Below are 15,749 nucleotides of genomic sequence, written 5' to 3'. Positions count from 1 at the left end.
ACACCTGCTTTATGTGTAATGTTTTAGAAAAAATAGACATTATGAGATTTGGAGCTTGGGCTTGCCTTTCAATCTGTGCCTGCTGAAAATAATTTTGAGACAGCTTCCCATCACTTCATCAGAGTCAGCTCTACAGTGTTTAAAGTGAAAGCAGAGCAGACATATGTATGAAACAGCATAAGGTAAGGACTCATGAAAAAGGTATGCTATGAAGAAATGGGCATGTAACAGAACTACAGCATGAAGGGAATAGTTGTTCTCAGGAGGTGGGGAATGAGAGGTGGTCTAGAGTGAAGAAAACATGTTGAAAGATCAGAGCAAACCACCTGCTGTTTACTGAAAGATGGAAGTCTATTCTCTGGAAGTTCAATTTAAACATCTATCTGGTAAACAGGCAAGAGTTTGTGTGCCAGAAAGCAGTGCTGCTCCAAAGAATTCATAGGTTTGGAAATGAAAGTTACCATTGGCAGACTTAAATTGCAGATGGATTTTAGCAAGGACTGACAAATTTATTGTGAGGTTAAAAAAAGTGGAGTTCTGGTCAGCCAGCAAAACCCCACTGTATCATAAAAAGTGGCCAAAGGAACAGTCATGCTCTCTTTTTTTTGGTAATGATTGTTCTGTTGCGTATTTGGTACAAAGAGATTTTAAGACATAGGAAAATACTTCACAAATTACTGGGGTTTTTTTGGCATGCTGGGTGTGTATGTTTAGAGTCTGCTCTCTCCTTCCAGATGTGTTTCTTCTCTTAAACAGCATGTGTTAGAGAAGAGTAAACAAAGAATGGCCAAGTGATTCTACAGTGTGTATTTTGTGAAGCTGTTTTCTTTCCCAGTTACATCATTCTTCAGCTGTTTGATCGACACTTGCATAAACTGCTCTCATTTGGGAAGGAGCAGTCTTCAGGTGGAAACAATACTTCTGTTGTATCAAAGTAACTGAGCAATGCTTATCTTGTTATCTCACATTGCAGGTAGTGCAAGGACCTAAACAGCAAGAAAGAAGCACCATGAAGACAGTTTAAGTGATAGATGTTTAGGTGATGTGTTCACACTAAAAGGCCTGTTGTCAGAAAGTCAGCCAATAGAAAAGGGTACCAGCAAGGTACACAGGCACCTTGCTGTTGCTCTGCTAGAGGGACATCATTTATCACTCTCTTGCAGTTTCTCTGCCTTCAGGTTATCCTCTTATTTTCCATGCTTTAGATGTTCACTGCACAGTGTACATGTTCTAGGTTACTTAAAGTTATGATACTCAATCCGATTTCTGGGATCAGAAAGCTACAACACTAAAAATTCCCATGCACTACTTGTTCTGTGTTTTAGTGAAATAGAGAAATGCTTCAAAGGGTTTTAATAAATGAGCAATTCAGTAATAATGTTAGAAAAATTAACTTGCCTCACTATGGTAAGTCAGTGGCAGTTGCCACCTTTAGATCTTAATGCCTCACTATGGTAAGTCAGTGGCAGTTGCCACCTTTAGATCTTAATGCCAGTTTCAGCTGGTGCATTTAGAAGCTCAGCGGTGCCAAGGACTGTTACAAACTCCAAACACAAGTGTGTGTTGTTCATGAATCTAACGTTGTGCTTACAAACAAAGAGGTATGTGTTCAAAAATAGACTTAAAAGTAATACGTGAATGTCAGTCAAAAATGTGAGTCACCTGAGTGTAGTTTCACAGGTGATTTCATGCTTCAGAAACCACGTAGCTGACAGTTTATTCTGTCACAGTTGAAAGCAGGAAAGCTTGTGAAGTTACTCTGAGAATCTTTTTGCAAATACAGAATAAAGATTTTTCTTTTTCCTGTTTTGTGGCTAACAAATACACAATGAAAAGCAATCTCTGGCCTTGTCCACTAATACTGGCTACAGTACATATGGCAAATTTAATGTATATCATTTGATCTGTACACAGTGCTATGGTAAGTCTGTAGATATAAAGTCAGCAGTAACAAGCTTCCTCTTGTTACCTGTATAGGAGACTTGCATCAAGGGAAGGTTTCTCAGTAACCATCTGCCTGAGAAATAGATGTAGAATTCAGTAAAGGCCTATATTTTCTAACATTCTTTTTTAATTCTTTTTTTTTAAGTATTAGATATAATTTTCCTAAATTTTATTTAATCCTTGTCAGTTCCTGTCACTTCCCTTCACTTGTCATTTGAAAGAAAATGTCAAATACAAAGGGGCATGCAGTTGTGGTGATCATGGCTTATCATAAATTGTACAGGGTATGTCAGAGAAGACACAGAAATGAATTGGATTTGTTCCAGTAATCCATCAAGGCAGAGAATGAAGGTTTATAAGAGTGAGGCAGGCACTGTCCAGTTGGGTAACCAACCTGCTTGCTGTGGACTTCGGAATACATGTTTTCAGTAATGGAAGTTATTCTCTAGCTTGATTGCTTCTAAAGCAGGTGCTTTTGGTGAAGCTGGTTCTGTAGCTGTAGCCTTTAGCCCACGTTGTTGCTGTGGACATGTCAACACTTGAGTGTTGCTTTACTTGAGTACAAGTGTGTGCATTGGTGAGCACAAGATGCCAAACCAAGCAGGCAAAAATAATGGGAGTAAGACAGGGTCTACTGGGTTCTATACTTCAGTTTTCCAGATTGGTTCACGTCTGATCATAACTCTTTATGCAAATGCATTTTCTGAAATAATACTACTGTCTCAGAGGGCTGTCATGAGAACGAGACTGCAGGGGATCAGTTCCTTCAGTGATAATGTCTGCATCAGTACCTTAGGCAAGATTCTTGTGAGAGGTCCCTTCCATGCTGAGTGGGCGTGGGCAGCTCACCAGCACAACAATCTTCTCTTACCCTAATTCAGACAGATAATTGTTAAAAGATGAGAAATGAGAGGCAGTGAAAAATATATATGGGACTCACGTTTTCCTTTGGAATTCCAGTTGTGAATCCATGTGATGATTTAGGACAGTGCTAGATTGCAACAAATCACATCCTGCTAGGAGGCTTGTCCTCAGCTGAGATTTTGGAGGGCGGGCATTTCTGACAGCTGAGGCTTTCAGAGGTTTTGCCAGCTGTACTAGAACTGGTGGCCTTGCAGAGATGTGCTGGATGTAGCAAACTTAGAGAGGTAGAATAAAGATGACAGATGTGACAGTGCAGAGCTTGATGTGTTTTGGCAGGAGGTACGAAACACCCTCTGCTCAGCTGGTTTGTCCAACTTGGTAAGCATTTCTTTGTGCTGCAAAATAAGTGGAGAGGTCAGAAATCAACATTCTATTTGTTTTCTTTGCAGGTGAATTTTATACTTTTCATTAGTATTATCAGAATCTTACTGCAGAAGCTAAGGTCTCCGGATGTTGGAGGAAATGACCAGTCACAGTACAAGTAAGTCATGTTTTTAGATAGATACTATATAAACAGCAGAAATTACCTCTGTAAGGTTTCCTCTGATGAAACCTGCTACCAACAATTGCTGTGATGCTATAATTGCATTTAATACAGAAGTACTTTATATATGGTTTAAAAGAATATTCTGTCACTACCCTGAAAGAGAGAGGTGAACTTTTTTTCACAGTATCACCAAGGTTGGAAGAGACTTCATAGATCATCGAGTCCAACCCTTTACCACAGAGCTCAAGGCTAGACCATGGCACCAAGTGCCACGTCCAATCTTGCCATGAACAGCTCCAGGGACGGTGACTCCACCACCTCCCCGGGCAGCCCATTCCAGTGTCCAATGACTCTCAGTGAAGAACTTTCTCCTCACCTCAAGCCTAAATTTCCCCTGGCATAGCTTGAGGCTGTGTCCTCTTATTCTGGTGCTGGCCACCTGAGAGAAGAGAGCAACCTCCTCCTGGCTACAACCTCCCCTCAGGTAGTTGTAGACAGCAATAAGGTCACCCCTGAGCCTCCTCTTCTCCATGCTAAACAATCCCAGCTCCCTCAGCCTCTCCTCGTAGGGCTGTGCTCAAGGCCTCTCCCCAGCCTCGTCGCCCTTCTCTGGACACGCTCAAGCATCTCACTGTCCCTCCTAAACCGGGGGGGCCCAGAACTGAACACAGTACTCAAGGTGTGGTCTAACCAGTGCAGAGTACAGGGGCAGAATGACCTCCCTGCTCCTGCTGACCACCATTTTTTCCTGTCAAGCACCAAATTCAATTTAAAATAAGCAATATCTTAAAGACCAAAAAGCTATTCTTGAATTTGAGTGTAATCTATGAATGAATATGCTGGTACAAAGTCATGGAGTCTAACATCTTTTTTTTTAATGTATAAATATTTATTTTTGATGTCAAAAAAGTTTCAAGCTAAAAAACACTTCAACCTCATTATAAACATTTAAAAATGTTAAAAAGAACAACTTATTTTGGTAATATTTACATCTGTTTTAAGAACTGGAAAAAAGTTCTGTTGTTCTCAAAAAGTTAAAGAAAGAAATACAGTATTTTATGTTGATTTAAAATAGCATGTTTATTTCTCTAGAGGAAAACAAAGTGTTTTTTGTTCAGCTCAACTTCATTTCTGTTTAGGCTTTCTTTATTTGTGTTTTGCTTAGACTGTCTAAATCCTGACAGCTTTAGAATCAAGGAATGTTAGGGGGCAATTTAAATGCATTGCTAAAATATTAATTATTCTTTGTTGTATTGCCATATCAGGTATTGTTTTTTATTATAGCTGCTGGGCACTGTAATGCAGAAGAAAGAGTGCAGTAGTTATTTTAAAGCCCAGAAATAGTCACTTGCATTTGATATCTCAGGACGGCTGGATGTTAGGAGGCAGTTCTTCAGAGAGAGAGTGATTTGCCATTGGAATGGGCTGCCCAGGGAGGTGGTGGAGTCACCATCCCTTGAGGTGTTCAAGAAAAGACTGGATGAGGCACTTAGTGCCATGGTCTAGTTGACTGGCTAGGGCTGGGTGCTAGGTTGGACTGGATGATCTTGGTGGTCTCTTCCAACCTGGTTGATTCTGTGATATTTCAGTCACAAAATCTAATATAAATGCTGAAGAAATCAAAACCATGCAAGTGGCCTTTGAAAATATGCCCCATGATAACAACTTTCCTTCATTTTGAGAAGGCTGAATTCCTGTCCTAAATGCAGTTAAAACATAATGTGCTAGATAAAACATACCTTCAACCCAAGAGAACTAGGACCTTAAGTCTTTAGTAAACAGCATGACATATCTGATTCTGAATGTGAAGAATTCTCATGCAACATGAGACAGCAACACTGATGGACTGCAAGGATTTTTGTGTGTGTGTGTGTTTATTACTTGAATTAACTCAAAATGTGGGAAAGCCAAATCTGTCTAGATGAAATTATGCAGTTGCCACATAGCACTGGCCTGCGGCCAGGAAATCCCTTCAATTTTACGTCTTGAAATAAGAACTTTTCTTTCTTCTGTATTTTAAGCAAACTGAGGCATTTATTTCCCATCAGTCCCATCATTCTGCACAGCTTACTCTAGTACTTCATAGTGTAAAACATTAATTAGTAGTAACCTTGCTCATCGTTCCTCTGCCTTGTGAATTCTTTGCTTTCAGCATTTGATTACCTGATTAAGTTTGGATGGTCTTTAGCAGATACCCATTGGATCAGTAGATTAACTTCCTTCCAGAAATACTGCATCTACAGAACAAATTAAAGGTCTGGAAGTCTCATTTTTCAGAATGCAAATGAATTTTCTACAGTACAGAGAAGAATAAAAGGCATAAGAAGAATAACAATTTTGTCTGTCCCCTTCCTTCACTAAGATGTAAGCGCAGTGTAGAGAGAGTAACATCCCCAACACAAATATTACTAAAACAAGAGTGGGGTGAAATGTTTAGTCCCACAAATGCTACTCATGCAGGTCATCATTTTAATTCCCTTTCTGTGTCCCACTTGCTTGTGCCTGGTTCCATCCTTTTTGTTGCTCATTTTACCTTGGCAGTGGGTAAGGTTAGGTTCAAATAAAATCAATTTCTATTTCACTTGGGAGACCAGGAAATTTGCTGCCATCATCATCTCATCCAGTTGTAAATGAATTTCTTCTGCTAAGGCAATCCATTTGTCCAGCTTTCTGGTAGCACCACTAGATGTGAGGGGCTTGTAATTCTTGAGAAACTTTGCTATCAGGTCTGATTATTTCCACACAAACAGGTGCAGCCTCAGGGACGTTATGCACAAAGGAAGGCCGTTAAGAATAAAACAAAACTGCTTGAAATAACTTGACTTTTCTGTTAAAATAGATGAATTCACAATAGCATCCATTCATTGCTGAATCAAGCTGTATCCATCAAGACAATGATCAGTTATGGGAATCAACATAACTTCTTGAGTTTTATCTGATACAAGATGCTTGTAATTATGCATGACTGGCTATATATAAAGTATAAACCTGATGTTATTAGGCTGAAATCAGTGACAGAGAAGGGATAATTAATAATTTCAGTGGCTTCACAGGCAGTGTGTCAGAGCTGCTTTAATAATTTAAAGTTCTCTTTCCTTCAGTAATGTCTTGTGCTAAAATGTGTAACTGATGACATTAATAGTATATGCTTAATACCATCAGTATAGTTAAGAGATTTTGGTATTTGGGAGTAAATCTGAAATTGCTCATAAAAATCTCCCATTTAGGATTGTTCTGGACTACACCTCCTAGGTTCTATTTGTATACTGCATTATGTGCAATGTACAGGCTAATCATACAGGTGCAAATTTCAAGGAAATTAACATCATTTCAAAAGAGAGGTTTTGCCTTCCATACAAGGTGATGTGTCAGTATGACTGTGCAGGAAGACATTATTCCTTTCTCTGAACCCTTCATGCCAGGTAAGTGATCTGATGGCAGCTGGTGGCTTTGTCAGATGTGGTCCTGTGGAATAATGCAGTGGAAGCTCCCCCCCAAACACTGCCGTGAAACCAAGCTGGTAACTGAATGTGTGACAGAGAGACACAGCAGAGGGAAGGTCCTACAGCCTGCTCCTATCTAGAGGAGAACTGAAAAAGGGTCTTTTGGTTTCGAGAGGCTCTGCAGTAGCCTTTTATCTGCTTGTGGAAGAGTGCAAGGTCATAAAGATGAAGTCTAAAATGGAATTGCACAGAATAATTTGTGAAGTTATATGAGACTAATCTTACAGCAAGCCTGAAAACAGTCTGCAATAAATAACATAGTGAGATTGTTTGTAAATCTGAAATTGTACAAGATTGATACAAGTGACACTGTATTAGGTTCTTACCTGAGTAAAACAAGAGCTTATCATTAACCTCCAGCTTTTTCTCTTTTATCTATCCAGGAGACTTGCAAAATCCACACTGTTGCTTATTCCGTTATTTGGAGTTCACTACACAGTGTTTGCTCTCTTTCCTGACCGCAGTTCCAATAACTATAAAATAATCTTTGAGTTGTGTTTGGGATCTTTTCAGGTAAATTTTAAGGTTTTTACTCCAAATAAGTTTTATTGACCTAGTGCTGCCTACTAACTAAGGAGTATTGTCTCTTTCCAGGGGTTGATTGTTGCAGTCCTCTATTGTTTTCTGAACAGTGAGGTAAGTCTCACATTGCCAACTGAGGATGTTAAATACTGTTTTCAGTGAATGTGTAGGTGCTCCTGTAATTCCACTCCAATGCATGGAGAAATTAGTCTGTTTGGCTGAACAGATGAGACCTACTCAAGCTTCCTTTATGTCAGCCACTTTTTAAGGTGAATCATAGAATCATCATAGAATCAACCAGGTTGGAAGAGACCTCCAAGATCATCCAGTCCAACCTATCACCCAGCCCTAACCAATGAAGCATAGACTAAACAGCATACAGTGTCTGATAGGAGGAATCTGTCTGAACAAAATACCTGTTTGCACAGGGAATTGACATTCAGGTCTCCTGTGTGCTATTCTGGTCTTTGATATTCATGGGATGTCTTATTTGGAGCTAAAATTTGATTCTGTGTGATTTAATAGCTAGATACCAAAAGCTAATGTTACAGCGCAAGCAATGTAAAAGTGATTTTGAAAGTGGCCTCAGGAGCATCTCAGTATAGACACAGTTTTTGCCATAGATTTGTAATCTCTGAGATTTGATGCTCCAGAGGGGATGGATGCCATGTAGAGTGACCTTGGCATGCTCATGGAGGTGGCCCATGTGAGCCTCGTGAAGTTCAACACCTGATGAAGGTGCAAAGTCCTGCACCTGGGTCAAGGCTGTCCCCGGTAATAATACAAACTGGGACATGAAAGCATTGAGAGCAGTTTGGCAGAGCAGGACTTGTGGATACTGTGGAATGAAAATTCAGAGATGAGCCAGCAGTGTGTGCTTGCAGCTGAGAGAGCCAGTTCTTTCCTACATCAAAGGAAGTGTGGCCAGCAGGTGATTGTGCTGAGTACAAGAATAACCTGGACCCATTAGAGTCTTGCTGCCAACCCAAGCCATTCTGTGATTTCGTTTGTAGAGGTGCCCGTTTGACAGCCAGTGCATGTGGAGAAGTTTCTCATGTGAAAGGGCATTTTAATCCCGTCTCCTGCGTTTTGTCGGTACCACAGGTGCAAGGGGAACTGAAGAGAAAGTGGCGGAGTTTGTGCTGGAAGCAGACGGCAGGCAGAGACTACAGACTCCACAGCTCCTCCATTTCTCGCAATGGCTCAGAAAGCGTTTCTCAGCTCCACCGCAACTCGAGGGCTCAGTCGTTCATGCAGACAGAGACCACCGTGATATAAAGCAGCTAGGTCCCTCCCAAGAGGCCAGGCCGGGGGGGATGTAGCGTTCGTGACACAGGTGGACGCGGTACGTTACGAAATGTGCAGCTTAGTGCTTTGCTTTGCTACCTGTTGGTATCTGGGAAATGGGTTCGTGCAGCCAGACAACGAATAGTGGCAACACCTACCCCATGGATGCGTTCTGGTTCCATTCTGAAGTTCTCTTGCTGTTTGCTGTTTACTGCAATAGTCCCTTTACCTCCAGCGTACCTACAAGATAGAAAGGTGGTGTCCTGTTTGATGCAGATTCTTCGGTACGTGTTGAAAAGGGTAAGCTGGGAAGAAAGAAAAATTCTTATGCTGTTTATACTGAGGGAAATGTTTATTTCCTTAATGATTAAGAAATTGTTTTCTAATAATGGAAAATAAGGTAAAAATGATGGAATGTAAGACTATCATTAAGCACACTGAGAATTTAGTGAGCTAATCCAGGAAATCATTACCATTATTTATTCAGAGGGGAAAAAAGTAGAACTTGGCTTAATTGCATAACTTTCACGGATTACTTTCTACAGAGTTTGATTCCAATTCTGTTCCTTTCAAAAGTGCCTGGTTTTATGTGTATGTACAGAAAGCCAGGCTACCTATACAGTCCATCCAGAAAAGAGTACTGTAAATAGTTTTAGTTAAAACATCAGCATTTCCAGTAGTGCAATTGCAATCACTTGTTGTTCTCTCCTCTTTAAAATCAAAGAGATTTGTGTTGATCTCCTACTAAACAATTTTCTGAAGAGGTCTTTTATTGCTAAGGCAGTCTGGGATAGGATAAACAGCCTTGGTTAAATTACAGTTTGTATGTAACATTTTAATTTAAGCATGTCTCTAGAACTACAGCTGAAACAAGGAATATTGCAATATAGTTACACCTCCTGTTCAAGGAATAATGTTAGTTTTTCAAGCTTAATTCTATTCTATAGCTGTCTGAGCTGAATTAAAAAGTAGTCATTACCATGACTCTGGCCAAAAAATTTAGAATCTCTGAAAATGACCATAAAAGGCATAAATAGAAGGAATTATCAACAATGCCAAGCCTCTTATGTAGCCATAAAAAAAAAAAAAAAAGGCATAGAACTGTCAGGTTCTTATAAACATAGAAGGAACATTTGCACTCTTTAAAAGAAATAAACCCAGTAATGTTTACTTCTCCTGTCCTGTTTAACTGTGTTCTCTCTAAATAGCCAGTGAGAGTAATACATATTTTCATGCGTATCTCTGAACCATAAAAGCAATTGCCCTGATATTTCAAATAACAGATTGTATGGAGATAGCAGAATAGAAGGTCCATGCTTCTGCCAGGGAAAGGGAAGAACAGCAGCGTGGGCATGAGCTGGCAGGCATACATCCACACTCTTGGAAATATTAGCAGTGGTTGGACTATTGTTTGCAGACATCACAGCGTCCATGCACCTCTCGGTCTGGTTTTGTTTAGCAGTTTATTAGCCAGACACACGTTATTTCAGTGGGATTACCCTGCAGTGATACAAAGTTATGTCAGACCAAAGATGGGAAAGGCCCCATGCTTCACATCAGTACTGCAGAACAGATAGCTGTGAAATGCAGAAGCATGGATTTGGTTTGGTTGGAAAAGGCCTCCAATACTGGGTCCAACTGTCAGCCTAACACCACCATGGCCATTAAACCATGTCCCGCAGTGCCACATCTAGACATTTTTTTAATACCTCCAGGGATGGTGACTCCACCACCAACCTGGGCAGCCTATTCCAGTGGTTATTCCATGATAGTATTCCAGAATGGCATGTGACACCAATCTTTACAGGATAAAACAATAATTACTTGATGAATTGTTACTTTGCCACATATGACTATAAAGACATTATTGATCACGTCATGTCATTGAGAATGTTCCCTACTATTTCTTGGTGATGTAACTGAGATTCTGGAGTGAAATAGGCTGCCCAGTGGAAGTACCTTGGGGTCTGAAGATACACTACTACACACACACTTAAACTAAATGCATTCCCAAGGGCTTTCAACTTGGAAACCACTGCTAAATTTCAGTCTCTCTCTTTTTTTTTTTAATCTCTGAACAACCTTATCAATAAACTCTTCACTGCAAGCTTTGGGGGCTGCCCCTACACCTAAATCAAATGTGGCTGTGCACGTTGGGCTCCTTTGGCTGAAGTGGCATTGGGACTGCTCAGCTCCCTGAGGTGTCATGTATGGGATGCACCTGTTTCCCCAGATTTCTGAGGTAGAAGGGTACTCTTCCCAAACATTCAAGTGTACTCTTCTTTATGTTCAAAGGAGGCTCTTTGTGAGAGCTGGCACACAGACAGAATGTGCAGTCTGTTCTGTCTGATGCACCACCAGGTTTATGTGTTTGTAATTCTTTGTACCCTAGGGAAACCCATCTTTGCTCTAATTAGATGAACGTGGAGAAGATCTGCATTGTAATGATTTGTGAATTATAAACTAGAGAAGCTTAAGTAACAAAATGCATTTTAAGTTGCAACAAGACAGCATAGTTTCCTTTAACAGGGTGCAGATTAATTTGGACTTGATTCCACTTTTTATGTGGGGAGTCATGCCGTATGAGACATATGAGTTTCACTAGTTGGGGAACATTGGTGGTGTTACTAAGCTTGTAAAGGGCTATGTAGATATGCAAAGAATATCACCCAAGGGAATTGTTTTTTCTTTTTTGAAAGTGAGAAGTGCAGTCCTTTGTAGAGCATCACCTCTCTACTGAAAATCAAAGAGTCTGAATATAAAAAATCTACTTTTCTGCGAGACAGTTTAACTTCATAGTGCTTTTTGCAAGCATTTGCATCAGTAAAGGCCCATAGGGCACACTGTGATGACTTTTTACTCACAGAATATTCTGGCTTCCAAATATTTTTATGCAGAGTTGCAGCGTGAAACCCATCATCACCTGTTCACCTATTCACGCACAGATACACATCACAGTAAAATGCAAAAGCATCCAGTTTGACAAATCTAGTAGTTGATCAATGATTTAAATGTTTATGACACCCATAAACAAGATAGCTTTTAATGGCTTTCTCTTCTACTGCATTTTGCAGAGGAGAGTGGAGTTAAATGCTCCTGTTCTATGCTGCAGTGACTCTCAAGAGTTGAAAGGACAGTGCAAGAAAATAGTTTGGCCTTCTGGCATCCCTAAACCTCGTACTTGCCCATTCCTAACAACATCACCTAACAACATCAGAGGAGGAAATAGAGAGAGGGAGCAAGACAAGCATATGCTTACCAGCACGATCTTGTCATGTAGTGCTCCTCCCTTTCTGTCTTTATTCCTTTACTACCTTTCTCCTTTGGGTTGCATAAGCATTCGGATTGAGTTGTAGAGTCTTCACAAAAACAAATCTGATTCTTTTTTTCCCCACTGCGAACCCAATAGCACATCTTGTGAACTGTCTGGACAAAAAAATAGTAATGCAATTCACTCTTGTGCTGTGGTAAAGTTGTGTTTAGGAGATGCCAGGGAGGCACTATTCGTTCTGAGTGATGTTTACCAGCTTTACCTGCTGCCGATGCCTGAGTGACACAGTGAAAGGTCACTGTCCAGTTGCTAACAGTGATAAAAATTTAGCTATATAACAAGTATTGACTTAAATTTCCCTCTGCAGAGTCGATTTCAGCTAGGTGCTTGATTAAACTCAGGTGAAATTAATCTGTCCTGGTTTCAGTGTCTAAAAGCTGGATGTCTGTCTCTGATTTAAAGACATTTTAAGTGCCTTCCATGGTTATCACAAAAGATATAGGCAGTAGCTGGAGGTGCTTCATCCCGTGTTCAGCTGGGCATTTAAGGTAAGTAAGCTGAATCACCTTTTTGTCTATACTTCACAGAAAATGTGTGCAGGGTTGCTGGATATACTTAGATTTCTTACCTACAGCTAAATTAGGTGAGATGGATCTCTTCAGTTGTCTGGCTAATATTATCCAGACACTGCTTTTTAAGCCAAGTAATTTGGATTGGCCAGCGTTATCCTCCAAGAAACATGCAGGATGATTCTAAAGCTCAGGCAATGAAAGATCACTCAGTTCATTTGGTAGAGTGTCCCTGTGGTTGACTACCTTCTGTGCAAAAACCAATGGCCTTATGTCCTGTTTTGATTTGCACAGCTTCAGGTTTCATCAGTTGTTTCACAGTTTGGGTTAGGCATTTGGGGTTTTGTGTTTGGCAGAGGAATCTCATGCTAAACCAAAGTGCTTTAGACTACCGGGAATTTTCTTTATGTGAAGTCTCTTGAAGGTCATGTTTTAAATCATACCTTGATTTCCTCTCTGAGAAACTGAACATCCAGTGAGGGCTTTTCTCAAATACTCTACCTGATCCTCTTCTGTGCCCCATTTAATTCATAATATGTTTGGACAAGAAAAGCAAAGAAACTATTTCAGTATCTCCTCCTTCAGGCCTGCATACACCATTGACTGTTTCACACTTCCACTTGCAGCTCACCTGGTCATACCTTTGAATTGGCTAGTGACATGCAGTAAGATTATTGCTGGCCTGTGTTTTGACATCTAAACTACCCTTTTGAATATTTTAGCCCTGGTGTCTAGATTAGGTGCACTAGTGTGCTTTTGCAGAGTAATCTTAGAAACGTGGAGAGCACCTTTTTAGCCTTTGGAAGCAGTGTTGGTGTCCATGCAGTGTTAAGAATTTGACACAAGAGCCGAACAGACTGCAACTGAATGCCATGGTGATGGGTGCTGCAGGTAGCCCACTGAGGAAGTACTCAGTTTAAGCATGTACTGGAACTGTGCTGTAGCAGGAATAACTAATTGGTGGCAAAAAAGCATGACAAAATTTTTTCTGCACACAAGTTGGAGGCAGCATGCCTCTATAGCATCTACTTCGTGTCCTAATGCACCCCAGGCAGGCTTCCCTCTGCCTTAACGTGATGAAGGAGAAAGAATCTGGCACAGACCCTCAGCAAACCAGAGAATCTGTCCGGGGCAGCTTTATGGAATAAGGCACTGCCAAGTGCATGTGTCTCACTTCTGGCGTTAGGGACTAAAATGTGCATTATTTGTCTCCTGTTTTTATGAGTTCTGTGAGACGTCTCCTGCTGACTGTGAGTTTGTCCATTTCAGCAAAGTGCTTGTGAATAAAGTCCAGATTGTACGGAACTTTTTCAGGCATCTCTAATGAAAAATCAAGCATTAAATATTTCTGATAGCAAGGAAGAACCAGCAAGTAAGCTGCAGAGACAGCTGCTGCATATGTAAGGGTTATTGTTGGAGCAGTTGCTCCCTGTGCAGTGATACCGGAAACACTCTTACTGTCAGAAGCACCTTTGCGTTACCATGAGTGCCTACATGAGCTGTGTGGGTTGTCAGTACTATCCTGACATAACCAAATGGCAGGAATTAGAATGCAGAGCTAGTCTGCTGATGGGGAACAAAACCAGATGTATTTTATGGTGTTGCAAGTGTACATCAGGACAAGGTCTGAAAGCTCACCATTAACTGTGCTACAGTTTAACTGCTGTGGTGAACCGCTGTGGTTCTGCCCAGCCCTAACACTGTGCAGTACAATCCAAGCGACAGTTCCAGTGTCAGCTTAACCAGAGACTGAAATATCTGAACACTCTTTATTTCCAAAAGAACTGTATTAAGTTCATGATAACCTGCAGCTTTTTTGTTGTTGTTGTGGTGGTGTTTTTTTTTTCCTGGAACATTAGTGTGAGTATTGCATTGAAATTATCTTTTGTCATCTTCATGAATAACTTTGTCACAGAAATTAAAGATATGTAAATGAATGTGATTATTTTTTACAAAATGTACAGACTACAATGCTGTATAGACTGATGTGTGTGTAAATAGATCTCCTTTTCATTCACTACACCTTTTTGTCCTGGTTTGGTTCTTTTGTTCTTTTCTCCTTGCAGTTCTTAATGTCACGTACCTAACAGCCTTCTCTGAGGTACTTGTTCACAGTTTGATCTAGAACATAAGCATTTACATCTTTATAGTGTTAGAGATAATACTAGTTAATAACACTGAAGAGAAATTAGAAAATAACAATTTCAAAGGGTTTGCCCAGAAATTGTTATTTCTCTTGTAAAAAATGAAGCTTTTCTATGGAGGGAATGCAATGTATCATGTATTCCTTCCTTACAAGAGAAGTGTCTATTCATGTATTTGTAAACATTTTCAAGACTGAAAATACTTCTCCTGCCTTGGCAGCTTAGGGATCTTCAGCAATTAAAATTGAATTGTATTGCACAGAAAAGACTCAGGCTGCTCCTGACATGGGAATGGACACAGAGAAGAGACACGCTGGGGTAAGACTGGCAGTGATGCATTTCTGGCAAGGCCAGTGAGGAAGGTAAGCACACACATAGAAGGAGGTGGCATCTCTGGGGTAGTGCTCTGGCAGCAACACCAAGCAGGGATGAAAGGTGGAGTGGCATTTTGCTGCCTGTCATGGACCAGAGGATCTGTCCCCTTGTGTATATATCTGTACCTCACAAAAGCTACATCACCAAGAGGAATCTTCTTACCCTTTTCAAGACTTGAGCTCTCATCCTCGTTACGCATGTGCATTGGTGTGTAAACATTTCAAGGAGAGAGTTCAGTACATCACTTTCAACCTTGAAGGCTGGTAGACCTTCTGCTTATATAAGATGCCAACACAGGAGTTCAGTACATAGCTTTCAACCTTGAAGGGTGGTAGACCTTCTGCTTATGTAAGATGCCAACGCACTGCTCCACAAGCTGCTGCAGCCAGGATTCTTGGTGGCAAGGCCAGATACATCTCTGTTCCCCTTTAAAGTGTTGTCAATGAGCCCAGCCATCAAACTAGCTCTAGATGTTTCACATGGCAAAATGAAATAATTTTCTTGTAATACCCTACAGAATGTAGTTTGTGCCCAAGGATATTCTGTTAATTTGAATATGGGATGTGGAAGACAAATCTAAATGAAGAGCTATGCTTTGTGTTGAAGCCCTCCTTTATTTCTGAACTGATGCCTTTGTCATTGAGATTGCTTCTCAACACAATCCTGTTAAGCTGTGAAATTCGCTGTTGAGAATGGGTTTATTTAGCGAAAGCCCTCAGCTGC

At 40.5% G+C, this 15,749-nt stretch overlaps 1 protein-coding gene across 2 annotated transcripts in view; it reads left to right on the top strand.

Annotated features, from left to right (window-relative positions):
- The window catches only part of VIPR2 (vasoactive intestinal peptide receptor 2), a 55,301-nt gene extending 40,774 nt beyond the window's left edge, over nucleotides 1-14,527 (top strand). For both annotated transcript variants that reach the window (XM_064162535.1, XM_064162536.1), the window contains 4 exons: nucleotides 3,258-3,349; nucleotides 7,242-7,371; nucleotides 7,453-7,494; nucleotides 8,485-14,527. In XM_064162535.1, coding sequence (XP_064018605.1) covers nucleotides 3,258-3,349; nucleotides 7,242-7,371; nucleotides 7,453-7,494; nucleotides 8,485-8,658 — 438 coding nt within the window. In that variant the 3' untranslated portion in view covers nucleotides 8,659-14,527. The remainder of the gene's footprint in view (nucleotides 1-3,257; nucleotides 3,350-7,241; nucleotides 7,372-7,452; nucleotides 7,495-8,484) is intronic.
- Nucleotides 14,528-15,749: the final 1,222 nt, after the last annotated feature.

The sequence above is a fragment of the Pogoniulus pusillus genome, chromosome 23 (assembly GCF_015220805.1).
Source record: "Pogoniulus pusillus isolate bPogPus1 chromosome 23, bPogPus1.pri, whole genome shotgun sequence".
Taxonomy (NCBI): Eukaryota; Metazoa; Chordata; class Aves; order Piciformes; family Lybiidae; genus Pogoniulus; species Pogoniulus pusillus.
Note: the sequence above shows the minus strand (reverse complement) of the source record. Positions and strands in the feature narration are given on the sequence as shown.